At 45.3% G+C, this 26,584-nt stretch overlaps 1 protein-coding gene across 1 annotated transcript in view; it reads right to left on the minus strand.

The window, feature by feature from the left end:
- The window catches only part of DIP2A (disco interacting protein 2 homolog A), a 155,056-nt gene that overhangs the window by 16,750 nt on the left and 111,722 nt on the right, over nucleotides 1-26,584 (minus strand). The window contains exons 25-35 of the mRNA XM_045032559.1: nucleotides 24,432-24,555; nucleotides 22,971-23,092; nucleotides 22,531-22,642; nucleotides 22,071-22,180; nucleotides 20,092-20,222; nucleotides 16,440-16,608; nucleotides 14,353-14,523; nucleotides 8,645-8,706; nucleotides 7,259-7,316; nucleotides 4,462-4,536; nucleotides 3,532-3,706 (exon numbers count right to left, since the gene is read on the minus strand). Of these exons, the coding sequence (XP_044888494.1) occupies nucleotides 3,532-3,706; nucleotides 4,462-4,536; nucleotides 7,259-7,316; nucleotides 8,645-8,706; nucleotides 14,353-14,523; nucleotides 16,440-16,608; nucleotides 20,092-20,222; nucleotides 22,071-22,180; nucleotides 22,531-22,642; nucleotides 22,971-23,092; nucleotides 24,432-24,555 (1,309 nt within the window). The remainder of the gene's footprint in view (nucleotides 1-3,531; nucleotides 3,707-4,461; nucleotides 4,537-7,258; nucleotides 7,317-8,644; nucleotides 8,707-14,352; nucleotides 14,524-16,439; nucleotides 16,609-20,091; nucleotides 20,223-22,070; nucleotides 22,181-22,530; nucleotides 22,643-22,970; nucleotides 23,093-24,431; nucleotides 24,556-26,584) is intronic.

Consider the following 26,584-nt stretch of genomic DNA (forward strand, 5'->3'; position numbering starts at 1 on the left):
GAGCCAGCTCACTGCTCCTCTTAGTGACTCAAGATGATATCTGCTGAACTGTATAGGAGTTACCCATTGATAAAAGCATGACCTGGCAGACCAGGTCGGATCAGGGCCGGCTGACCAGGTCAGTGTATTAAGGTCACTTCACTTGTGTGTTAGTATAGATCCAAGTGTTAAATGTATGTGTATCCAGATGTTTAACTTTCATAAAAACTAATGGAATGGAATGTTACTTGTATTGTTTTTACTTATCTGTTCCTGTCAGAATGCAATAGCAAATATTTACACGGTAAATACCCTTGTAACTAAATTACCCAGCAAAGAAATCTTGTGAAATGCTAATGAAGGACTTTAGGACTTTAACACAAAATGCTAATGTCAAAGCAAGTGGCCATCATGTATATGGTCGGAGGTAAAAAAGGACAGTTACCTGTTCCGTAACTGGCGTTCTTTGAGCTGTGTTGCTCATGTGTATGCCACAGTAGGTTCCTCAGTGGGATCTAAACTTGGTGTTATCCCGTCTCACGGGGCCCCGGTACGAACCCCTGGCCACATACTCACGGTCTCACCTTTCATGGAAGGTAGCCTTCCTTGTGGCTATCATGTCAGCCCGATGGGTCTCAGAGCTCAGGGCCCTGACCTGTGATGTGTGCAGGGCGCTCGCTTTTTATCTGGATCGGACTAAGCCGTCCCGCAGGTCCTCACAACTCTGGTGCTTCAGCCGAGCGCATGAAGGGTCAACAATCTCCACCCAGAGGCTTTCCCGGTGGATTACATCGTGCATCCACACATGCTACGACCTAGCAGGGGTTCCCTCACCACCTATTGTGAGGGTGCACTCGACAAGGGCTTAGGCCTCGTCAGCAGCCTTTGTGGCCCACGTCCCTATCCAGGACATCTGTAGAGCCGCTACCTGGTCCTCAGTACACACGTTCACGTCACACTATGCGATTGTCTCGCAAGCCAGGTATGACGCTGGTTTTGGTAGGGCTGTGCTTCAGCCAGGGAATCTGAACTCCTACCCACCTCCATCAGACACAGCTTGCAATCACCTACTGTGGAATACACACGAGCAAGCACTTGAAGAAGAAAGGACAGTTACCTGTTCCATAACTGGCGTTCTTTGAGATGTGTTGCTCATGACTCTTCCACATCCCGCCCTCCTTCCCCTTTGTCGGAGTTGGTCCGGCAAGAAGGAACTGAGGGTGAGGGGAGCGCATGGCTCCCCTTATAGTGCGCTATACAGGCGCCACTCCAGGGGTCGCAGCGGGGCTCCCCCACTCCGGGTACTGCTATGGGAAAAACTTCCAGCACTGGTGCACGTGGTGCGCACGCACCTATTGTGGAATACACATGAGCAAGCACTCGAAGAAGTTTAAGTGCACCCATCTTCAACAAAGGAAAAAGGCACGTGGGTGGTGACATTGTCAACTTGCTGTGTGTGTGAAGATACTGTAAATATAGATTCAAAGAAAGATCCTCAATCTCTGGACTATCTTGGACAGGGAAGTGCACCAGATGCAAAGTGGAGATCTCCAGAGTTATTCCGGGTACCCTGAAAGAAGTTTTGGGAGAGACTGGCAGTTCATGACATCTCTGCCACCATTTGGAGTTACAAACTGTGATGCACCTGTTAATATATTTTACCTGCTTTACTCTTTCAATAACTCATTTCCTTTTCCTAGCTAATAAACCTTCAGTTGGTTTACTATAGAACTGGCTGCCAGCGTTCTCTTTGGTGTAAGGTCTGGAATACCAATTGATCTGGGGTGAAAGACTGGTCTCTTAGGACTGGGAGAAACCTGCTGTGGTGCAATTTTTGTCTGGGTGGCTAAGGGGACTGTCTGTGACTCCACAGTAAGACTGGTACAGTGATCCAGGAGTTCACATTTGTTATTGGCTTGGTGAAATTAATTATAGAACATACCGCCAGTTTCGGATGTCTGCCCTTGTTTACGGACAGCCTGCCCTGAGACAGCCCTCACGGTTGTGAGCCACTCCAGAGAGCATGACAACAGGTACCAGACGTTGAATGAGACTTATCAGAGTCACACTATTTTCTAAATTGGACCAGCTACAGTGGGGTTAGTGTAGCAGGCTTTCACCTCTGGAGAACAGGGAAAATGTTCCTACTTGTGCACGCTCCAGAAGCACCAGGTAATTTGGTGTAAGTAGAAATCTCAGGATGAGGACTGGAACGTGAGTTATCCGCAGGTGAAGAATGCGGTGCCTGGCAGAGCTGACTGGAGTAGCATGTAATTCCCATCAGATATGCCAGTGCTATTAGTCTCACAATTTCAATTCCAAAATAAAAAGGAAGATGGTCACATTGTTAAAATAGTACATTGGGCAGAGGCATTACCTATTTTGCCTGATTATTCAGAATCATTACATTCAATGAACATGTGCACATTAAGGGAATTCCTCCCTGAATTCCTGGGAAATTGACTATTTCTTATTTCTCACTGAAGTCAATCAGCATCTTGCAGGATAGGGGCCTTAATTTTCTACAGACTATTGACATTTCTCTCTCCCTCCCCTGTGCTGAGTAGCTGTTTGTTTCACTCTCCTCCTCCCTCTTCATCAGTCTCTCCACCTCGGCTTCACTCCACATTTGCGGCTTCACCCCCATGGGTGGTGGGTGAACCATGGGCTTGGGAAGGCTAGTCCCCGCCCTGGCCTGCCCCTTTTGCCTGAGGCCCCGCCCCTTCCACCCTCCTTCCCCCGCCAAAGATCAGAGGGCCCCGGGCTGCCCAAGCACCTCCAGTCCTGGACAGCTTGCGACCACCCCAGTTCTGGAGCACTGGGTGGCGCACGGCAACCCCTCCAGTCCCGGAGCGCCAGGCAGGCGGCCCCACCACCAGGGGCGCCCCAGCCACCCCAAGTCCTGGCTGCAGGTCAGCCACCCTAGCTTCAGCAGGCTTCCCAGAAGAGGAGCAGCCTGCCTGGGCCGGAGCCAACTAGTGGCTGGCGAGCAGGAGGGGGCCTTGGGACGGAATATGGGTGGAGCCATGTGGGGGGCAGAGCTTCCCCTGCCTATGCTACACGCCGCCCTTTTTCACTCCACATTTGCTCCTTCTCCCCTGTGCTGTCCCACTCAGCCAGTCCCTTCCCTTTTCTTTCCACTTCGCTGATCCCCTCCTAAGTAAACCCACTGGGGGAGGGGAGGGGGGGGGGAGGGAACCCTGTGGAACTAACACGACATTTGCTGCCATCAGATTGTTCTCTCTTCTGGTGTGTTCTACCCCTTCCCTCACCCTATGTCTGTCCTGTCTAGTTAGCCAACGTTGTCTCATTATTTCCTTCCATTTGTCCATCTGTCTGTACCCATCTTATACTCCGACTGTAAGCATCCCGGGGCACTGTGTTTGTACAGCACCTAGCACAATGGGGCCTGGTCCATGCTCCTAGGTGCTACCGTAATACAAATACATAATAATACAGACTTGCTCTTTGCTTGCTCAGCTACATGAGGTGTTACAAACAAATGCCCCTGTACGTTAGATGACACTACCAAGACCTGTTTTCCCATCTCACCTCCACTGGCATCAGTAAGTTCTGTTCTGCGTAGGAAGCCCAGGTACCCAGTCCGTGCCCATACTGTCTGTGTGTCTCCAAAACTCAGCCGAGCGCTAAAGTGGTCAGCGTGCAGTGCCTCTTCTCCATAGACTGTGTAATAACCAGTAGCATTGTGTGGACTACTCACCCAAATCTAGGACATAAAATGTACCATGAGGGACCCACGGCATTATACACAGACACGGTTATTTTGCCATAATTAGACAGAAGAATTTCCTGATGCAATAAAAATCTGTCATACTGATAATCTTGGTGCCCAAGAACTGCCAAGAATGATCTTTAAAGAGAATAAACTTCCAGTGCACATAACATTAAAAGCAGTGGAAAGACAGCATCTTCAGTGCATGCAACTAAAAATACATTTCAGAGGCCTGCAGAGCTCACTTAAATCGATCTCTTTCAGTCTGGTGCTTGGGAAAGAATCTCTTAACAGGCTTCTTCCATCAAAAAGGCCTGTCGGTTTCAGTGAGCCCCACTGTATGTAATATCACACAAAGCTTTGTTTCTTTGTAAAATAGGGATCTGTATAAAATCAGGAAATACCTCCCTCTATTAAACCAATCCTCTGCACTGATGGGGGCAGGCAATGCTAAAGAAATGGTGGGACATTTATTTTATCACCCATGGCTTCTAATTAGATATGGGTCAGTAAGCAAGGACTACCTCAGAGTTCAGAATGGAGGATGAGACAGGCTAGGCAGAAATCTGCTTAGGCATGTCGATATTTTACTTGGTTTTGTTATAAAGTTTCAGCTATCCTGGTTTACTCATCTCTTTGGACTGACAAAGTGATATTTCTATCCCGCTACCAATCAGGCAGACATTTATTTTTAAAATAAATATAATGTCATTACAAGTATAGTGACTACATGGGCATCAAACCTTTACCTCTCCCAAATGTGAATCTCCGAGAGGTCCCTTAGTTTCAGTGTGTGCTATAATAACCTTTACGCCAGGCAGAATCTGCAACAGGAAACAAATATTGCAACGTTAAAGTCATGTTCATTTTTTAAACTCACCTCTCCCAGTGAACTCAATGGTTCAATACTTTGACTAGAGCAGGGGTCTCAAACATGCGGCCCGCGGGCCGCATGCGGCCCGCGGAGCTCCCCAGGGGAGCTCCGCAGGGGCCCCCAAGAGAAAAGCGGAGGCTCCCGCCTCCGCCCCTCTCCTGGAGCCTCGGCGCATAGAGCGCCGAGTCTCCGTCCGAGCGCCTGAGCCCCGCCCCGATCCGAGCCGCGTGGGGAGGGGGCGGGGCTGGGAGCTCTGGGCTGAGCGCTGCGCTCGGCGTGGAGCTCACAGCCCCGCCCCCTCACCACGCGGCTCTGAGCGGGACCGCCGGAGACGCGCTCGGGTAAGGGGGGGGGGGGAAAGCGGGACCCGCCGGGGCGGGGGTGGGGGAGGGAAGCGGGACCCGCCGGGGCCGGGCTGGGGGGGGGGGGGAAGGGAAGCGCTCAGGGCTGGGGCAGAGGATTAGGGTGCGGGGGGATGAGGGGTTCATGATGTGGGGGCGCTCAGGGCTGGGGCAGAGGATTAGGGTGTGGGGGGATGAGGGCTCTGGCTGGGGCTGAGGATTAGGGTGCAGGGTCCTAGTGCCTGCCCTCCGCCAGTACTGGCAAGGCAGGCTTCCCTTACCCTGAGCCTCTCCAACCCCAAACCCTCAGCCCCAGCCAGAGCCCTCATTCCCCCCGCACCCAAATCCTCAGCCCCAGCCCTGAGCACCCCCACATCATGAACCCCTCATCCCCCTGCACCCTAATCCTCAGCCCCAGCCAGAGCCCTCATCCCCCCACACCCTAATCCTCTGCCCCAGCCCTGAGCGCCCCCACATCATGAACCCCTCATCCCCCCGCACCCTAATCCTCTGCCCCAGCCCTGAGCGCCCCCACATCATGAACCCCTCATCCACAGCCCTCACCCCACACTCCAAACCTCTTCCCTAGCCCTGAGCCCCCTCGCATCATGAACCCCTCATCCACAGCCCTCACCCCACAGCCCAACCCTCTTCCCTAGCCCTGAGCCTCCTCGCATCATGAACCCCTCATCCACAGCCCTCACCCCACAGCCCAACCCTCTTCCCTAGCCCTGAGCCCCCTCGCATCATGAACCCCTAATCCACAGCCCTCACCCCACAGCCCAACCCTCTTCCCTAGCCCTGAGCCCCCTCGCATCATGAACCCCTCATCCACAGCCCTCACCCCACAGCCCAACCCTCTTCCCTAGCCCTGAGCCCCCTCCTGCATCATGTACCCCTCGCCCTCAGCCCCACAGCCCTCACCCCTGCACTCCCTCCTATCCCCAAACTCCGTCCCAAAGCCTGCACCCCCACCCCCTGCCGCAGCCTGGAGCCTGCATCGAGCACAGAGCCTGCATCCAGACCCCCTCCCCCACCCAAACTCCCTCCCAGAGCCTTAGGCAGTAAATCTAAGTGCGTGTTTTGTCCTTTGAGTGAGGTGCATTACTGAGTGTATATATTTATTAAAACTGCGCGCGCTTAGGGGAGGAGGTGGAGAAGAGACAGGGCAGGGGCGGGGCCTCATGGAAGGGGTGGATTGGGGGTGGGGCCAGGGGCAGCAAGGGGGCGTGTCAGTGATGCGGCCCTCGGGCCAATGCACTAGTCCTCATGCGGCCCTCGGGGTCATTTGAGTTTGAGACCCCTGGACTAGAGATTAATTCTAGGCTCTCTCACTCCCCTTGTTCTCTATAAAGTGTGATTGTAAAGGTGTGCGAGGTTTCTTTAACCCTAGATAAGTGGATGAGCGTCTGTGCTGTGTCTCTACCGTTCTTGGGGCACAGGCTAGGTGGCTGTAAGCCAGCACTCTAGTACCCTGATTCTGGGCTGCTCCAGGAGCCGATGCAGTCCCGGGGCGGGGAGGCTAAGTAAAGGCAGGATCTCCAGAATGGTATGGAGGGTAAAGGGGCTGGGGTGAGAATCTCACATGGTGGCTTCAAATTAAAAATCCATTCACTGTATGATTCAATCCCCATCCCATGCTTTTAACTTTAAAACCATGGAACTGATTTATTTAAACTTGGTTTGTTTCTTAGATCTCATGGAATGTACAAATCAAGCAAAGTTTGAACAAAAGCAATTCAGTGATTTGGGCTGTTTGGTCATATTATTGATCAGGACATATGGAAACAACATTTCTAATACGTAGTTAATCCATTACACTGAAAAGGACAACTGGGTAGATCATACCCACCCAGATGGTCAAACCACCAGTCCTTTCCAGATGGGAGGATTTACTGCGGCGAGGAAGCCAATTATTATTTTGCCACACACAGAAAACAACAGATGAGCCGATTATATTTCAACTTCCAGAAAAAAAGTTACCTCAGGACTGAGATTAAGCACGGAATATTTTAGCCAAAAACAATGTTTGCTGGAACATGTAAGGGGGAAAAGAAAAGAGGAAGGGTTTACAATGGAAGCTGGAACACAAGTGTAGCAATACTGTGCCCAAGTTACGCTCCTGAAGCTTGCCTTTTAACTTGGCAAAAACAACTATTTATTTTTATTTCCGGGGGCTCTATTTCTATGGCATGAAGTTCACCTCTCAACTTAGAAAAACATATTTAACTCCCCAGGCAATTTATGAGGAAGCAATATTTGAGCAAAGAAGCTGAACACTCAGAAAAGACAGTGCATGAGACAGCTTTACAACAAAAGCCATCCACTTACCTTTCCAGACTCCATCAACGGCAAGCTGTGGGGAGAACCCCGCTCCACCAAACGTACCCTGGAAAGGTAAATGGAAAATGCTTTTGCTCAGTGAAGATTTATTTGTGGTCTCACAGTGACACTTTAAAAATAGGCAAGTGGGTTTACATTTATTCTCTACTAATAATTGTTTTCCTTTCCTTGACCTACATTGTCTGCCGACGCCTATGCTCAGTTGCCCATGACGGTGCTCACTGACTGGGAGCTGGCAGTTAGTGAACCCCAGCCATCTTTGGGAACTCAGTGGTGATCACAACACCTCTCTATTGTCCTGGCCTTCTAGGAGTGCCCCAAAACACCAAAAACTCACTTCAAAAGCAATGCTAGAAATTCACAGCAATTGCATTTGCAACTGTTTCAGCTAGATTCCAAAGTGCCAAGGGCACCAAATGCCAAACTACAAGGTCTCTCTTCCAGTCAGATCCTGTTGACGTCATTTTGCTCAGATGAGGACACTGGCATCTACTGACTACAACCATTCCAGTCTCACCTCACTAAACAAAGCAGCAGCTCTCAGCTTCCTGTAGCGGTGGTGGGCTCCACAGATCTGGCCAGCTAAAAACTTCATCTACAGTTGAAACATCATCTTTGTTGAAACTCTCATGACCAAATTCAGGGATGATATAAATTATAGTGCACATTAAATGTCAAGAAGAATTTAGCAAGCAAACTGGCAAACCAGGATGGAAGTAAATGCCATTGTAGCATAACCTGCACTGACTTGGCCTTCAGTAAATGTGCATATATGTGCCAAGAGGCCAACAGCCGGGTGTAGCAGGAAAAACAACAGAAGGGCATAAAGAAAACAGCCCCTCGCCTGCTCCCCATAGACACTATTTTATACTGCCCCAATTCCAGGGGCCAAATTCAATCCTGAGGCAAACAGGCACCACTCCCATTGCCTGAAATAAGACTCCTCTCTTTATCCCACGGGCTGAATTTGGTCTTAACAGACTGACATCTCTTTGCAAGTCTATATCCGGCTCTATGATAGTATGACAGTGTGTGCCCTAGAAATGAACTAGACAAGGGGAGATTAAGTTACTGCAATTTAAGTTGCTTGCTCAAATACTGAGCTGGCTGAAATTAGGACTGCAAATACTGTTACATAATATTTTGACTGATCTAAACACTAAGATTTGTTTTAGTGCACAGAAATTAGAGATGATGCAAGAGGGCAGAACAAGCGGTGGGAAAGGGAGGTTGGGACACTTCCAGGGTGGAGGGGCTGTGGGCAGAGAGATGAGGAGCTGACAAGCACCTTTCAGCATAAAGCACAATGCAGTGAGGATGAACAGACTTGTCTGCAGTGCTTCAGGGGTTAGTGCTGTGTATTATCACCCGTACCTGTCATGTCGAAGCGCTCTCATGTCTACGTAGACTGTTGTTGGATCTGGTCCTGCAGTTCCCTAAGAACAAAGGGGGGGGGGGTGAGAGGAGAGATGACAATTTTAACATAAACCAAAAAATCTTGTTTCTGTTTTTCAAATCACTCCCTATATATTCCTCTATGGCTTTCACTGACACACAGTGTTGTCTCTGGTATACTGTGAGTACATTAAAGAGCTCTTCCTACGACCAATTCCAATCATGCAGCTTTGGTTTTTCATACAATCGGCAAGTAAAACAGAGAAGTAGCTCATATATGCATGGAAACTTTTGAAGGCACCAAATTTTATTTTGGTACTAATACATTCTTCTAAAACAGGATCATGTACTATGCTTCAAGTATATAAGACGACTCTATGCAGGCATAACCCCGTTCTCTATACTCAATTTCTATATCCAATGATACGATCCTAGAAAGAACAAAACTCAATCAATATGTACAATCAGTCAGGCTATAACATCTTTTCTTAACTACTGAAAGTTTACAGAGTGCTCGGGGAGAGAGGTTATTCTTTGCTGGAGTTACGAAGTGCCACCTTGTGAGCAATTCTGATAAGTGGTTTCTAGACCTAAAAGCAAACCTGAGTCTCAGTGGATGAACCACGCAAGGCACCATTTAATTCCAATAGTGCTTAAACTTGGAGCAGTTTATAAGTTTATGCTCCAATAAACTGAACATTAGACAACTCCCCAGGTGTTTCCCCCCCCCACATCCCACACAGGGCAACACAGCGTGGCGTTAGGGGTCTGTCTACACGTCAGCTGGGAGGTGAGATTCCCAGCCTGGGTAGACACACTCATGCTAGCTCTGCTGTGGACGTGGTAGCACAGCTGGCGGGCTTGGACTCAGGGAGCTAGCCTATGTCACAATGTCCATGCTGCTATTTTTGGCATGCTAGCTCAAGCAGAGCTGGCATGAGTCTGTCTACCCGGGCTGGGAATCATACCCACCCCAGTATGGACCAGGATCCATAAGACGACACCAGTTTGTAATCTGCTCAAGATTACAGGGCTGGAACGGTAACCAGCGGTTTCCTTAGAATAACATGCCTTAGTGCTTTGTAATAATGTTGATAAAAAAATCTTGGGTGTTTTCTGTAACGACAACGCTGCTCTTTAGCTGGGTTAAGAATGTGAGCTCCAGCTCTGGGAATGAATCACTAAACACTTCCTGTAAAAACCTGGGCTCAACACAGAGACCTCTGCTTGTTTAACAACAGGAATTCTTGTACTTCAGCTAGAAGTGGCCTCTGCGAGCAAAATACAATTTCTTTAAAATGAAAAACTCATTTGACTAGTTTCAAATGAACTCCCTTAAGCGGGTACATTCACAGCGTATGCACGGAGAAAGAAGGACTTTAGGACGTTACAAGCACACACATGCATCACTATACCTGTTCAGCCAGCCTGCCCAGCCTGTTTGGCTGACAGAGGGACCACAAACAGAAGTGACAGAGGCCAGCAAAGTGTGAGAAACAGAGAAAAGAAAAATACAAACAGAGGCACAGGAGACATGAGATACACACAATAGAACGGGAACAAAAAGTCATAGTATCTTAGAACAAAAACCGGAATTTCCATTTCAGATTTTGTGAGAGGACTGACATGGATTTTCTTTAAACCATTAATTGGGAAACATGCCCAAATCTCACAAAGCACTGACCCTGCATGCTTACTGCTATACCCTGCCCCCATTTAAAAGTACTTACCGTATTTATCGGCGTATAACACGCACAGGCGTATAACACGCACCTTCATTTTAAGGGGGAAATTTCAGGAAAAAGACTTAAATTTCAAATAAAGGACTTTGAAGCTCGGGGGGGAGGGGGGACGGGATCTCGGGCCGCTCGGGAGGGGGTCGGGGACTAAGGCCGCTCGGGGGCTCGGGCCGGGCCGGGCCGCGCCGCTCGGGAGGGGGGCGGGGGCTAGGGCCAGGGCCGCTCGGGGGAGGGAGGGAGGACGGGGTCTCGGGCCGCTCTGGAGGGGCGCGGGGGCTAAGTAGGGTGACCAGATCACACAGGTGAAATATCGGGACGCGGGGGGGGGCACAAAAAAACTCTAACCCCCCCCCGCCCCCGCCGCCGCCGCCGCCGCTCCATACCCCGTCCCACCCCCATCAGCTTGCCTCTGCTCCGTCTCCACTTCTCCCCTCCCTCCAGTGGAAAAAAAAAACAAAACCCGGCCGCCGGAGCGGGGGGTGTGGGGGGGCGAGGCGTGGAGCTCCGGCGGTTTTTTTCTCCGCCGCCCCCGCGTCCCGATATTTCATCTTTGTCCATACCCCGTCCCGCCGCCGCCAGCTGGACTGGAGCAGTTCGCAGGGTGAGTGCTGGGGGGGCCACCCCCTCCCTTCAGGCTTGCGCCGCCATACAGCTGATCAGCGCAAGCCTGGGCGGGAGGAGGAATGCGGCGTGTTTGGGGAAGAGGCGGGGCCAGGGCAGAGATTTGGGGAGGGGTCCAATGGGGGAAGGAGGTAGCAGGACTGGGGGGGGGGGGCTAGGGCCGCGCTGCTCGGGAGTGGGGCAGGGGCTAGGGCGCCGCTCCGCGCCGCTGGGGGGGGGGTTATAGGTTATATCGGCGTATAACACGCACACATCATTTGCCCCCTATTTTCAGGGGAAAAAAGTGCGTGTTATACGCCAATAAATACGGTATTTAATGTTCTTTATGGCATCAAAGGGGACTTTAAAATCAGTCTGTTAAGATAGGAAGATGTTATGTATTATTTCCATACCAAACTGTACCAAGTATAATTGGCTGGGACAGCACTGATATGCACTTAAATAGAACATTGCAGAATGGGAATGTTTTGGGTTGTGGGGTTTTTGGGGGGAAGGGAGAGGAACAACTTAAAAATCTTTTCAATAAAAGTGGACAGCAGTCAGCAAGTGCATGTTGGGTGAACTTTTCACTGACCGTTCTGCTCAATTCTTGACAGTTTTCTTAAAGTAATTTAGAAATAGGAATTGTTTACATTTGTGGAGTAGTATAGGAGCTTAGGGGTTAGTCCATTGCCATAAAATAGAGATTTCCATTGAAAAAAACATGGACTCAGATAATCTTTAGTTTCCCGCTACTTGTGACTTCAGCAGCAGATCTCTTCATAAAGGATGGCTCTGTGAGGGTATGGATTTCCAGAGGTCCTTCTCCTTATTTTGCTTGCTAATATCTGATGTGCCTTTATTTTCAGTTGTAGGGGAAACGCTCAACGGGCCCAAATTAATCTTTCCCATTCTTACTTTGTCATTACAGTTGTTGCCCAAGACTTAAAAAAAAAAAAAAAAGGTGCCTAAAGTTGGGCTCCTAAATCCTTATTTAGGCACTTAAAAAAACCTTCTACCCAATCACATTTCTACACACTCCACTCTTGATTTTATGTACATCTCGAGTCTTACTCTGGGATTTTCAAACAGACACAACACATGTTTGCGTCTATGTGTGTGGGTAACTTATCTATTTACTCTCCCATGTAATGAGTTCATTAAATTACTTTATTTACACCTATTTTACCTTTGTATTTAGATCTTTTAATTAATCTTCCTTCATCTGTGCAAAAAAAAAGAAAGACTGTGTAGCTCTTTTAATGTACAATTATACCTGGCACAGCATATTCAAAAGCAGTGGTTTGCAAAACTTTTGTACTGGTGACCCCTTTCACACAGCAAGTCTCTGAGTGCGACCCCCCCGCCCTCATAAATTAAAAACACTTTTTTAGAAATTTAACACCATTGAAAATGCTGGAGGCAAAGCGGGGTTTAGGGTGGAGGCTGACAGCTCATGACCCCCCATGTAACAACCTCATGACCCCCTGAGGGGTCCCGATCCCCAGTTTGAGAACCTCTGTTGAAAAGGTTTGAGGTTCTCAGCCGCAGAGTAAGGGATATCATGCATGGCCCATTCTGAAGCTGAAGTCTGTTAAGAGGAAATGCTATTGGCACAAAATACAAGATCTGGAGTCTTGTCAGTTATCTCTGAGGGACTTAACACTACAACTTCAAATGCAGCATTACTACTAGGTGCTCTCCTTATGTGGTATTGCTGCTACTATATTGATAAATCATTTCTTCTGTGGGTTGTCATCTGTCTAGCACCTATCCGAGAAATGTATTAATACAGGATGCAAAGTGTGTAACACAAAGTTGCACTTCTAAATTCATTGGGATTATAACATCTATTTGCAAGGATGAATTACAAGAGACTCTGCACATAAGGTTAGAGATACAGCATGGAGAGAAGGAGAAAAGAGGCGTTTGAAAAGCTGTCAGCTACAAAAATCACTAGACTACAAATGTGTGTCATAAACCATTTAAAAAACCCCTTTCACTTCTGAACAAGTCAAAGAAAGGTATTCTTCTAGGGGTAAGATTCATGCAACTTTTGCTAAGGATTATTTCTCTCCTCTCGTGGGAGCATCTAGGGTGATAACATTCAAAGATGCTCCCAAGGGAAACAGGCCTTCTGTCCTCTAGTGGTAGCAGGCCCCAAAAGGAATTAACAGCCTGTAGCTGACATTTTAGGAAGGTGTAGTAACAACTTGTACAGAACCTCAGTCTTTGACTATCTGACATCCAATGTACATTCACTTTCTGACTGCAAAGAATTTACAACTTAAGGCCCCAAACCTGTGAACAGTTATACACGTGCTTAACATTATGCATGTTCCCATGTATGTAAAGTTAAGCATGTGCGTATATCTTTGGAGGAAGGGGGCCTAACACCTGACAGATTCACTGAAACTTGCCTTTATCAAAACAGAGTTAACGTAGTCAGTCATCATATAGGGGTATCTACCACTTTACTAGCCTATAACCCTTCATAGCTCCATGATGTTCTGTAATAACACGCACTACCCTTATTGGTGAGAGGGAGCTCCACATCTATGTGGTTTAACAGAACTAGATTTAAGTCTGGTTCAGTTAGCCAAAAAAATGTAGCTGTGACTGAAGTACCAAATAACCAAAACAAGACACCACTCAATGCTATCCTCTCCACTCTATGAATGCTGGGCTGTGCATTTTAAAAGCATAGCCGTTATGCCTCTGATTATACTTTTTACTGGAAAGAGTCAGCGTGGCACATTCAAAGACAACAAATACTTTGCCCAGAAAAACATACCATAAGCAAGATGGCATGCAAAGAAAATTGTAGAGCTTGTCAACATAACAGCTTCTTTAACATGGAATTTCTTATCTGAAGAACTCTCCAATTTGTTCCATATATACATAAGCCAGTATCAAAATGCAAAGTTTCAATCATAATCCCACAGAGCTATAATGATATTGCTTGGAATATTTATGCTGCACAGCCATAGCAACTTACATATTTATCTCAGTACTGTTCATTCACAGCTGACAAAGGCACAGTACACTTTTTTGCATTGGTTAAAAGCTAACTCAGTTGGCCATCCATCACTACAGAAGGGCAAGATGTCATATACTCAAAGTCCCCCATTCCAGCCATGCAAAAAAACCCTCAAACAAAAAAAACAACCTTCAAAATGTATGTCAGTGATTTAGTAGTAGGAAGGCATGCAGGGAGTGGGGGGCTTAGAACAAATCACCGATAAAATTCAATAGAAAAAATCTATTCAGGACACAGCTGTATGTGATTTTCTAATCAAGTACTCTGATATGCATTAGCTGAAGGGAAGGATTATAATCCGATCTCACCTGCAAGCAAATAGCTACGTTGACCCTGCAGCCAAATGTGGTGCTCACTGACCGTGCAGAGAGGCCCAGGTCTTTGAATAATTTAGAGAAGGACTGTGTTAGTGCAATCCTTGGTCTCTCCTCTGCCACCACCATACATGTTCGTACACAGGACAGGTTAACTCCCTTCATCTGTTGGAGAGGGTGTTTGAAAAAAGACAGGGAGAAAACACAATACCTCATAACACAGAAATTAGCAATTTCAGGAGACTCCTACTTTTGCAGTGAGATTAAGGGATAGACTGACTTTAGAAATGCCAGGAAAGATTGGGTCTACTGCAAGAGGGAGCTAGGAAATGTAACACATACTACTAATATATACTTATGCTTAAAAATATAATATCTAATCAATAACCTCTCCCCTCTTTGTTTTTAAAGGTATTACAATGAGACTACCTGGCAAAGGGAAGTCTACTACTGTCAGCCAGGTTAATGGTAATGATTTTTTGCATAAGCAGCCAGAATGAACGAAGATAGTAACCTCTGAAGATAGTAACTACAACAGGTCCCCACTTTTGAGTCTTTGCTTCTGCATGTTTCCAGCATAGGAAAAGTCCCAAACTACAATTCTGAGTAGTAAAACCACTGCTTCAGTGGGAGCTCTCCTGCTGCTGAAATATACCCAAGTTCCTTTTCAATCAAATTATGGGTCTCAATACAGAAATCTTCCCCTCAAACATAGACGGGAAAAAGGGTGCTGTAGATGAACATGGAACTACCGTATAATTACCACCTTTAGAGAAAAGGATTGAGAGATAACTTATTTATTTTTCCTTTACAGTACAAAATAATGGATCTCTTATTGTATACTAAAAACCACCAGAGAGATCTTGCCAAGCAAAAAATATGCAACTATAAATGGTTAACCAGTGCATTAAGTGCAAGATGAGTTCTGCTAACAGGTAACTATTGGAAATACAGTGGGTGATTTATTTGGGACACTGCTCAAATTGATGTGTTGGTGTAACCTGCAACAAAAATTTGGATTGATTTTCAAGGGCCTGTGTGTCCACCCAAACTGATGCTTTTGTACACGGAGCCCAAGGAAAAGGATTTTTAGGAGTGCGAGGATTGATTAAGGTGAAATTCTGACAGCATCTTGGAATTTGGGACGTATAACACAACTGTAGGGCTCTATTGCCTGATTTTTCATATGCTAACTCTGTCACCAACTTCCATATCTGAAAAATTGAGATCACCTAGCTCAGGCTGCTCAAAAAGAGAGGTTTTGTCAGCTGAGTACAAGTACAGTGTTATTCCATGGCACAGGCACCTCAGAAGTGGGAACAGGATGGGAGTCTTTAAAAAACAATAAGCCCTTAATGAACCAGCTCACTCCAGGTTGCACAAGCTGCCATACTTTCTATATGCTCACTGGATGCTGAAACTGCTGCCCAATGAATCTAAAGGGAAGAGGTCTGTAAACCAGACAAACTATAAAATGTTATTAGTCGGCATGGGATATACACAGAGCTTCACAAAAGTGGCATCGCACCAAAAATCCATGTTACTTGTAACTGATGGGAAGTTGCAGGATTCAACTGGTAAACTTTTGTTCTTGCCAAGTCCCAAAATTTAGAGCTATGTTCTGGGTACAGTTTATTATGTCCATTCCGGTCTTTGTGCGTCAACAGCTAATGGGAAGCTTAATGGTTCAGAACTTTTGGTGTGGAGAATTCTGACATAGGAAACGAAGGGATTGACAAGTGGGTGGCAGGATTTTTTATTTGTTGGCTTTCATTTTTTTCAGAAAGAACGAGTTCACTGAACCTGCTGAGTATTTCCCTCAACATTTCAAAACTAAAAATACCTTGTTACTTGAAATCAAGCATGGAAACACCAAATCCAAAATGAGATTTTTTTTTTCTGAAATTTGTGAGCAAGTGACAACTTCCTGCAATTTCAACTACAGCCTTTGCCAAGAAGCAAAGCATAATCAGAGGCTTTCAGAGATTCTGCGAAGGAGCTCATTTTTCAGCTACAACAAACTAAAAACATTTGAGAGAGATACTTGTACGTTAGCATACACAGAAATGAAGTCCACTTACCCGAAGAACGTCAGTCTGTGTTCCCAGGCCTTTGGTGCACATCTCCATGACGGAGTAAGAACAGAAGGTGACCCGCACTTTGTACTGACTGACAGCAGACAACCACAAAGACACATTGCTCTCCAGTTCAAGAGGAGGGACCAAAATAGACTGGTGTCCTGAATATACACTATCCGCCACCCGAGAGAGAGAGAGAGAGAAACACACAGATAACATACACTTCAGCTATGCTGAGCAGGCACCATGCCAAACGCAGGGAGGCATGGAAAGAACAAGATAAAACAGACCAATAGCAGAGCTTAGTACCCAGAGCTGCTGTTTAAAACTCGGGCAACCCTCCATAAGAAGCAAGCGTCCAGGCATAGCACTGGGGTTTGCAGAGCGACGGCTTGGGTCAGAGCTAAGGGAAACCTGTCCTCTAATATAATGAAGTGATTTTCATTTATACAAGCCAAAGAAAGTGATCCAAAGTGTAAACAGGGATTAAACTTCCGGGAGAGTTTACGCACCGTCAGTAAGTCATACCGAAGGGCTGAGGACACGTGGACTCTCATCTTGGGCACTTTGTCTGCTCCTGGACCCCTCAAATGCAAGATCCCATATTGTCCCTCACCCATTTTCAAAAGGAGCCCTCCACTACCTTCCCAGACCCCCCACAGAACCCCCAAGTTAAAGCCATCCAAAGAGGCACCCCACAATTGGGTGGTCAGCCTCAGCCTCACTGCTCTGCTGTTGTCCACATCCCACCTCTTCCTCAGCAAGAGATCTGCTCTGGGCTCCATCTCACTAGTCTCCGTTGCTGGCATAAACCACCTCCCACACTGCTTTCTGGGCAGAGGGAGAGGAGAGATGTAGCAGCTGGTGGAGGCTGTTCTCCCAGAGGAGCCATTGGGCAGTCCATGAAGCAGGAATACAGGGCAGGAGGGGACTCAACCCAGCCTCTCCCTCATGAGTATAAACCACCCACCCCGTAGGGGTCACAGAAATGAGTCTATTCCCAGGTTAAATCCATCAGGGAACTGGCCATTTTCCTCACAGTTAATACCAGCGTAAGAGAAAAACAAACCAGCATGTTAAATTTGCCTTCAGTGGACGGTTTTATATATACACACCAGCTACATGAAAAAAATTAGTGTTATACACAAAGTATTTTTCTGATTGTAGGACAAAAGGCAAGAGATAAAGAAATAATTCAAACTTCACTGACAAAACAAGAAAGGTAGCCAACAAACACTGCCTGCTAAATGTATTTCAGAATGAGACAACAAATAAGGAGGAGTCCTTTTGAGGAAGACCTGAACTTATTTTTATGATGTTGAAAAACTAACGAGAGAAGCAATGCCAGTTCAAACATTTCACTAGACAGCATGTGTTAAAAAAAACTTACATTTTGGCAATTAACAATAAAATTCTCTATTGATAGTTTAACAAATAATTGCAGCACATCATGGATCCAGAATGTGAGACAACAGAGAGGTTGAGGAACTCATCAAGATTTTATGACCAGCCTTATTTGTACCCACCATGCATGTACCACATACATTAAATAGATACCCTCTGATTTTCCCTTGACAGAAAAGTCAAAGATCTCTATCTGATGAGATACATGGTAAGGTACTAAGACCTGAGGTTATAAAATACCAATGCTAGCCTATTACAAAAAGGGTTTTGTCACTACCTACCCACAGAAGATTTTGGTACTACTGTTCCCACAGTAGTTACTATTCCTCATAAATACAACTACCTTTCACATATTTGTTAGATAAATGTATACTGTTGTTAGAGAATCAGTCTTGCAGAAAATACACTAAGCAGTTCCTAATGGGTCAACTGGATCTTTGATTGACTGTAAATCCAGTCACCTTTCAATGTCAATGAAAATTTTATTGTGTTCTCCCCAGCAGGTGCCCTGGATCTGTCAGCTTCTAACAAACAGAGTCTATGTTCATATCTAAGATTTTAATTTAGAATCTGGTTAACAGTTAGCAGATAGGAATGGAAAGCAAGAGAGAGTTTAAATTACTTTCAATTTTATTTTTTTAATATAGTTTGTTAATTTTGAAATGACAGATGTATGTCTATGTGATGTTACATTGGTAAATACGGTCTGAAATCAATTAGTGTCAAGGAAACAAAGGAACAACCCTTTCAGTGGCGCACTGAAAAACAGGCTCAGAAGAGTATTGTTGGGAGTGTTCCAGCTTCTCCAGCGTGTGACCATTCTGTGGGTGACCATGTTCCCTGCCAGGCTTGCCCCTTCAAAAACTTTTGGCTTGTCAGTGGCCAGTACTATAAATAGGTTTGGGTTTTTAAATAGCCCCCCTGTATTGTGTTTCTGGATCAATTCTGTATCCAAATAGATACAGTAAAAAACTATGATGCTGCATTCAGAGAGAACAACCTAGCACTCTATGCACAGTCAGTAAAGGCAAGGCTTATGTAACATTTAGACAGAAAGCACCTCATATGTAACTTCCCTTCCTTTAAAAAACACACACCTGTAAACACAGATTGTCTGATTTTATTTAACTGTATTTTGAAACAATGCTTTTTTTCCCCCTTGCTGAAACTATAAGATGTTCTCAAGATTTAAATTGAATTTATTCTCCTTCCCCCACTATTTTTTCCCCATCTAAAATGTAGGGTGCCTGAATTATTGCAATGGTCTCGATTTTCGATCTTTGTTTAAATAAACCTCTTGTATTGCATTTATATATTTATTCATTAACCATCTAAAAAGTGAAAGCATTCCACAGCAGAAGGCTAATCATACCCAACCAAATACAAAGTAATTAGTTTAACTCAATTAAAATGAATGAGGTAATGAGACAGGAACAATTGTACAACAGTACTGGATGTGCTGAATTTTAGTGATTTTACTATCTGAGCCAAACACTTCCCCTTGCATTTTAGGAAATGTTAAATTGCTTGCTTCTAATCACATTGTTATTTATTACTGTATAAAGCCAATCTGGTGTTGGGTGCTTTATGTACATGGATCGAGTTAGGGCTCCTGCCTCAAAGAGACACTTTTGGAGAGGTTTATTTGATCTAGATCAGCGGTTTTCAACCCACAGGCCACATGCTGCACGATTAGCACACAGCTGCGGCCCAGCTGTGTGCTAAAGGCCGCTGGGCCACATGGGGTCCGGGTTTCCAGCTGCCTGGCACAATGAGGTCGGGGCTGCCGGCCAGCCCTTCAGAGGGTCCGGGCTGCCCTGCCCTGCTGCATGGCCAGGTCCAGGGTCCCTGCCACCTGGCCCCCTGCCCAGGGCCCCACTCTGTGGGGGAGTCTCTGGATAGGAGGCGCTGGGCATAGGTGTCTGTGGGGAGAGGCTGGGGCAGGGCACTGTGGTTCTCAACCTGCGGCCCAGGTAACACACTGTGGGCTGCATATGATAAATAGGTTGAGGACCACTGATCTAGATGAAACCAATACTGAAATCCTCTCTTTCTTGTACTTGAAATCCAAGTAACCTGTATTTACAAACAGTGTTTCTTCTCCCGTACAAATCAAATATGTTTGGGTCTCGGAAAGTTGCCAGATCACCAGGTGTAAAAAGTACCATAATCGTGACTGCAAACAGAGCAGGCAGACAGAAAACAGAAAAGCAAGGAAGCCCCAGGTAGGTATAAGCTTTAAATACTGTACCTGCAGAGGCACCATAGTGCAAACCCAAGGCCACAATAAGGGTCAAGGCAGATGGCAATCTGTCGTGAAGGGTACAGTTCACACTGTAGCTTTACAGAGCGACATAAGGCACTTGTAGCTGCATGTGACATCTGGAGAAGGAAAACAGGCTCACTAAAGGCTCATGTATGTCAGGAAATTTTTACATGTTTAAACACACTTGGGAATACTGGAGGTAGAAGCCATGACGCGGGCCATGATTTTACAGTCAATGTGAATAAGGGAAATCATGTTCAGCCTCATGTAACCCCTTCAATAAAGGTGCGAGGGCTAGTAATGCACATCTTCAGATAGCCAGGGAGTCCTCCAGCAAAACACGGAAGACCAGAGTTGACATTCCTGAAATTTTTTACAGTCCAAAAACACAGAGAACATTTTTTTTCAACCCCTCTGTAAGCCCTCTTTATGCATCCTAAAGGAACAAAAAGGTACAAGCCCTGTGTTTCCTAAGATATTTTGAGGGTCATCTAAGTGGTTTGCCTATAGCTGAACAGCATTTCTGTGGTAGCTGAGAACAGTACTCTTTACTCCCAGTCATGCCCCTTAACTTCAGGACTATTCCTTCTCTGACCATGTCTACGCTACAAACTTATGTTGATGCAAGTGACGTCAGCACAGAGCCATTGCAGTCAGTACATCACTTGTTCGCTCCTTGTGTCGACGCTGCACGTACTCACAGCAGGAGTGCTTGTTTCGATGTACAGCGTGGTGCACCATTGGTAGATTAGCATCCTATCACAGGGTGCCATCCCTGCAATGGAAAATGTATCTACACACTTACCTGAGGTTCCTTCCCCTACCCTGGGCTCGTCTGCGCTCGACTGGATGGACTCAAAAACAGGTCCTGGCTCACTATGCAGCTGGATCCCCCAGTTGCCAGTCCCCGCATCCTCCTCCTCCACCTCTTCCTCCTTGCTGTTCATGGCAGGGACCTGTGACGTAGGCTCTTGGAGGCATCCACAGTGGTGTGTATGGGCGAGAGGTCTCCACTGAGTATGGCAAGTGGCTCTTTGTAAAAGTGTCAGGTCTGCAGCTCAGCACCAGATCAATTGTTGACCTCCTTGGCTTCCTGGTATGCTTGCTGTAGCTCCTTAGCGTTCTTTGGCCCTGCTGCTTATCCCTGATGTACCCCTTCTCCTGCATCCCCCAAGCAATCTTCTCACAGATGTTGACGTTTCTATGGTTGGTTCGGAACTGTGCCTGCACAGTCTCTTCTCCCCACAGGTCCAGGAGATCCCATATCTCCTTTCTCCAGACAGGAGCATGTAGCCAGCAAGGTCAGCTGGGCAGTTGTACTTAAAGGAGAGCTGCTCAGTGTGCAGGAAAAGGAATTTCAGAAGTTCGCAGGGCTTTAAATGGTGGGTGGTGGCGATGGCGGGCTTCTGGTCTACGTGACCCCTGGGCAGTGGAGTTCACAATGGTGACCAGAGTGGTCAGCATAGGGCATTGTGGGACAGCTGCTGGAGGATTATTAGGGTTGACATAGGTAACAAGTGTCTACTCTTGTGCTTGCATTGACCTCAGTACATCTACCATGGCTCAATGTCGCTCGGGGAAGTGGTGTCACTATGTTGGCATAAGAGAGCTCTTACATCAGTTCAAGACAAAGTTAAGTGTGGACACATGCACGACTCGACTGATGCATGGCAGTTGACAACAACATAACTTTGTAATGTAGACAAGGCCTTCACCTCTTCTCTTAAGTCTCACCAATTCTCCAGCCATAACCATCATTAACTGAATATTTCTATACAGCTGTGCCTGACACATCTACATCAGAAATCTTGGTTGCAATGTGAGATTTGAAATATGTTTACATTAAAACATCTCTCTCACCATTTTTAGGCTTCTTCCCAGGTTGAGTTGAATGGAATAAAGACTATGAAAAGCTTTCAGGCAAGAAACTAGTTAAGACGATCATCTCAATTCAATTAATATACCTTTACTCCTGCTAATATGCCAGTCGTAGACACACTGAAGTCCAAATAGGCCAACATATCCGGGGATGGAGGTCTAAAAATATTAGCCACCTTCTTTTTAGGTATATCGTCTATTTAAAATACACAAAAGCAATACAATTGCACATTATTATTTTGGAAAAGGTAGAGCAGTATAATAAAACCTTTAAAACACTGGAATATGAAGTTAATCATGGTTTATGGATTGATATGCAGCCACAATACAAGAGACAACACCAATCCAGCTAGCCAGCTGTGCTAACAGGATAAGTGATTAACGGGTCTCCAAGCTAACTGGCATCCTTGCAAAGACAGCCAGTTATGCTAACAGCTTTAAATCATATTGGAAAAGCCATGATGCATCTTTTCAGTTATCCACACTTCTTTGCATATCCAAATGAAAATCTTACTATATTATTAGCAAGTAGTTAGACATCTGTACCTGTATCCAAAATGGTGGGCCATGTTTTAATATCTACAGCTGTGGCAGCTTCCTTGGACTTCAGCAGTTTCATTATTCCTTGTGTTGTAAGGATACATGCAGACTTACTGACCTGCACAAAGTACAACATTCAAAAAGTTAACAGGACTGATGAATGGATGTTCTTGTACTTTAATATCCACCCAAGTCAGTCCAACCTGAAGGAGCTGATTATAAAAAAAAGTTCTAAACAAAGAAAAAGAAAATTGTGATAATGGAAAACAAGTTTTAAACTAGTTGAACGAAACATGTATTGACTCTGAGTCAGAGGGTCACAGCACTACATTTTTCAGAAATTCGGCTTATTTTATATTCACTGGACCATGATGTTTATTGGGCAATTTTTTACTTATTATATCAACAGTTTTAAACAAAACAGAAGACAAAGGAATCTCTCATACCTCTACAATCATCTTGACAGTCGGCAGAGTAGTAGCAAGATTTTGTGGGTGAGGGGGTCGAACTGTTATGGGTATACAGCCGGCATATAAACAGCCATAGAAAGTTGCTATTAGGTCTACTCCTGTTAAGGACAAAAACTAGTTTTAATTTCACAAATCATCATAATCTCTCATACCAATTCCAAAAAATATCCTCAATACATTTTTAGAATTAAAAGACTATACGCATATATTTGTCATAAACGTCCATCTGAACCAGTGCCCTGCTTCTGGAAATAGCCAGTCCCGGGGATGGAGTGTGTGTGGGAGCGGGGGTTGTTGAGTTTTTGTATTTAAAAATTAGTACATTTATAGTAATTATTTAAGTTCTTCAAATGAGAAGATCTGTTGAAATACATTTAGACAAATGTCCAGTTTTGGGTGCCACCTTTTAAGAAAAATGTGGACAAATTGGAGAGAATCCAGCGGAAAACAACAAAAATAATCCAAGGTTTAGAAAACCTGCTCTGTGAGGAAAGGTTAAAGAACTGGACATGTTTAGTCTTGAGACAAGACGACTGAGGGGGGGAGCTAATAACAAAGAGCATGGTGATAATTGTTCTCCATCTCCATTGAAGTAGTACAAGAAGAAATCACCTCAATCTGCAGTAAGGAAGATTTAGGTTAGTTATTAGGAAAAACTTTCCAACCATAAGGGCAGATAAGTACTGGAACAGGTTACCAAGGGAGGATGTGGAACCGCTGTCACTGGAGGTTTTTAAGAACAGGTTGGACAAACACCTGTCAGGGATGGTCTAGGTACATTTGGTGGACCAGCTGATCTGTTGAGATCCCTTCCAGTCCTACATTTCTCTGATTCTCTGATTAATACATTCCATGAAGTTTGAGATGGTGTGGTAGATTATAAGTAATATATACAGTATTTGTCTTTCATAAATTAACATTATGCAGCGTCTAAACTACCCTTTTTGCAGAGTTTTACACTCCTGTTCTACATTTACAAGCACACATTAGTGAGAGAGACCAAACATGAACTCATTCTAGAGATGGTCACTTCCTGTTAGGACACAGGTGCATTTGTGGTCAGCACTGCCCTCTACTGTACCTATTCTGTGAATGCACACACCATTTCACTCTTTGGAACCAAGAATCTGGTACCTTTCATGTGATCTAAATTCATTGCCTATTCACTTCCCAATGGTATGATAATGCACAACTGTCCAGATATGTTCCATCTGACCTTCATAGATTTATTTGATAAATTTATCCTGCCAACTGGAGAATTGGTTTAGCAGAAAAAACAGAGAAGCAAAGAAGCCTTTCCCTTAATAATTACATGCTGGTCACTCTGAGATGGATTACCAAATTAAATGGCTGTGGGACCGTTCAAGCATCGAGATGCTTACCTTCCTTTACCCACAATTGATAACTTTACAGTATCTGCTGTCTCTATTCCCTTACCTGGAGGATAAACCAGAGCAACATGGTCTCCGACATTCAGTCGTCCCTTCTCCATCAGTGCAGCTGCCACCCTCTCTGCTTTCTTGTGCAGTTGTATACATGATGCAGTGCTAGCTACTGTGCCCTGTATAGTACAAACGTGACTTAGGAAAAATTGGCAGGAAATATATTTTGACACTGAGTAAAATAAATAGCCTTAGATCTAACACTTCATTACAGTTATGGTTTTAGCATCGTAGTGGATAGAATTAAAGACTTGTTAGAACTACAGATTTTTATAATTTCGACAGCTAACAGATATTTATTTTAAAGTTTTATTTTTATCAATTTTAATTTTCACAGTTGTGCAAAATTATGGATTAAGCCTTTTTTCTCTTCTCATTTTTTATAGATTTAATTTTATCGGGGAGTCAGCCAAAGGTGGGAGTGGGGCAGCAATTATTTATAGACAATAGACACTGATTCAAAAAGCTAAAAGCTTTATAACCATTGAAACACAAACTGTCAACCACGTCTCAAAATATCAGCCTTCAATTAAACATTAATAAGTTCTCAAGCAGCATTTTTCTTACCTTGCTTACATGTCAATTTCAAGTATCATCGATGGAAATATTTTTTCCTGTGTATAGTGAAATCGGCATTTCCTGACATTTACCAGTAAAAATCTAACCCTGCCAAGCCTAACTATATTCACACACTTTAGCCGCTCGAAAACGGGGCCAGTTGCACCAAAAACTCTTAAAATGCTCACAGAACGGGCTGTGCTGTAATTCACACATTTACAAGTCTCCAGCATTATAAATATCAGATAACGAAGATACTTTGGTACAAGTTCTAGATTTGCCTTTCCACACAAATTTAATAGCTTAAACCCATCTTTGTTATTAGAAACCAAGATGATGAAAATGTAGCATGCTTTTCTGATTCTGCCAGTAAAACGATTCATTACAGCAGAAAACAAAAGTAGTTAAAACATTCACCTTTCACCTTCGGTGTCTTGTTCAAGCAAGTCTGTACAGGGGCAATACAGAAAATCCTCGATAGCCCTTACAGTGTTACCGTCTACTCTCCTTTCCCTTCACCCACTTCTTGTTCCATCCCCTGCCCCACAACCAATTCCCTTATCTTGACGCTGTTTAAAGGCTCGTCACCTCTACAGTTGGACTTTCCCCCACTACTTTAACGGTCTTAGTCAAAGCTTTACTTTATTCTTAATTCAGTGCTTACCTCTTACATTTCTGATACCTACATTTGCATTTCCTAATGTAATGCCCTTTGCTTTACATTTCTCTTCATTGATATTTTTCTGTACCGCCCAGTAGACAATAATATCAGGCACCCACAGGGAGCGCCAGTAAACGTTCCTAGCTAGCAAAGCGGGTAACCAGGAGTCCGGAGGAGCTCTGCTAATGAACATGGCAGTTAACCTGCAGTTAACTTTCAGGTCAGTGAAAAAAAAAATTCATTTCTGGGGTTAACAATTCAGCATGGAGGTTTCCTGGACTGCAGTAGGATACTCTGCAGCCTTGGGGAACATTTTAGAGAAGTGGTTGTCGAAGCCCTGCAGTCCCAACAGTGAGGAAATCTGATTTTGGATTAGGACACAGGACAGAATATGCTGATAGAGCATTTATCAGCTCACCCACAAGGCCCTTACCCCACCAACTTTAAGCCTCTCGAAGACTGACTTTTGCCCTGCTGCCTATGGTTAACCTAGATAACTTGTACAAACATGCCTTATTTGCTGCTCCTCTTCTGCGAGCCACTTGTTTGTCTGCTCCTAGGCAGTGAGCTCCTCGGGGCAGGAGCCCTCCTTCCCTGAGTGTCCTGAATATCCAAGCACTCTCACAATCTCATAGTAAACCATAACTGGAATGTCTGGGGACAGAGGTATAGTGTGGGGGCTGCCAGGACAGATTTAACATTGCTTGGCTCAAGCTGAAGTGACCATGACGACTCAGGTCTTGTCCTCTTTCACATTTCTGACCGCCATCGGTAGTGACAGAGTCAGTGGAGATGCTGCAGTCCAAGCCTGAATGTCTACATTGCAATTAAACAGCCCCTTAGCCTGAGCCAGCTGGCACAGGCCAGCCATGGGTGTCTAACCGCAGTGTAGCCAGATCCTTCGAGCCCACCTGATGACCCAGAGCTCT

The sequence above is a fragment of the Mauremys mutica genome, chromosome 10 (genome assembly GCF_020497125.1).
Source record: "Mauremys mutica isolate MM-2020 ecotype Southern chromosome 10, ASM2049712v1, whole genome shotgun sequence".
Lineage (NCBI taxonomy): Eukaryota > Metazoa > Chordata > Testudines > Geoemydidae > Mauremys > Mauremys mutica.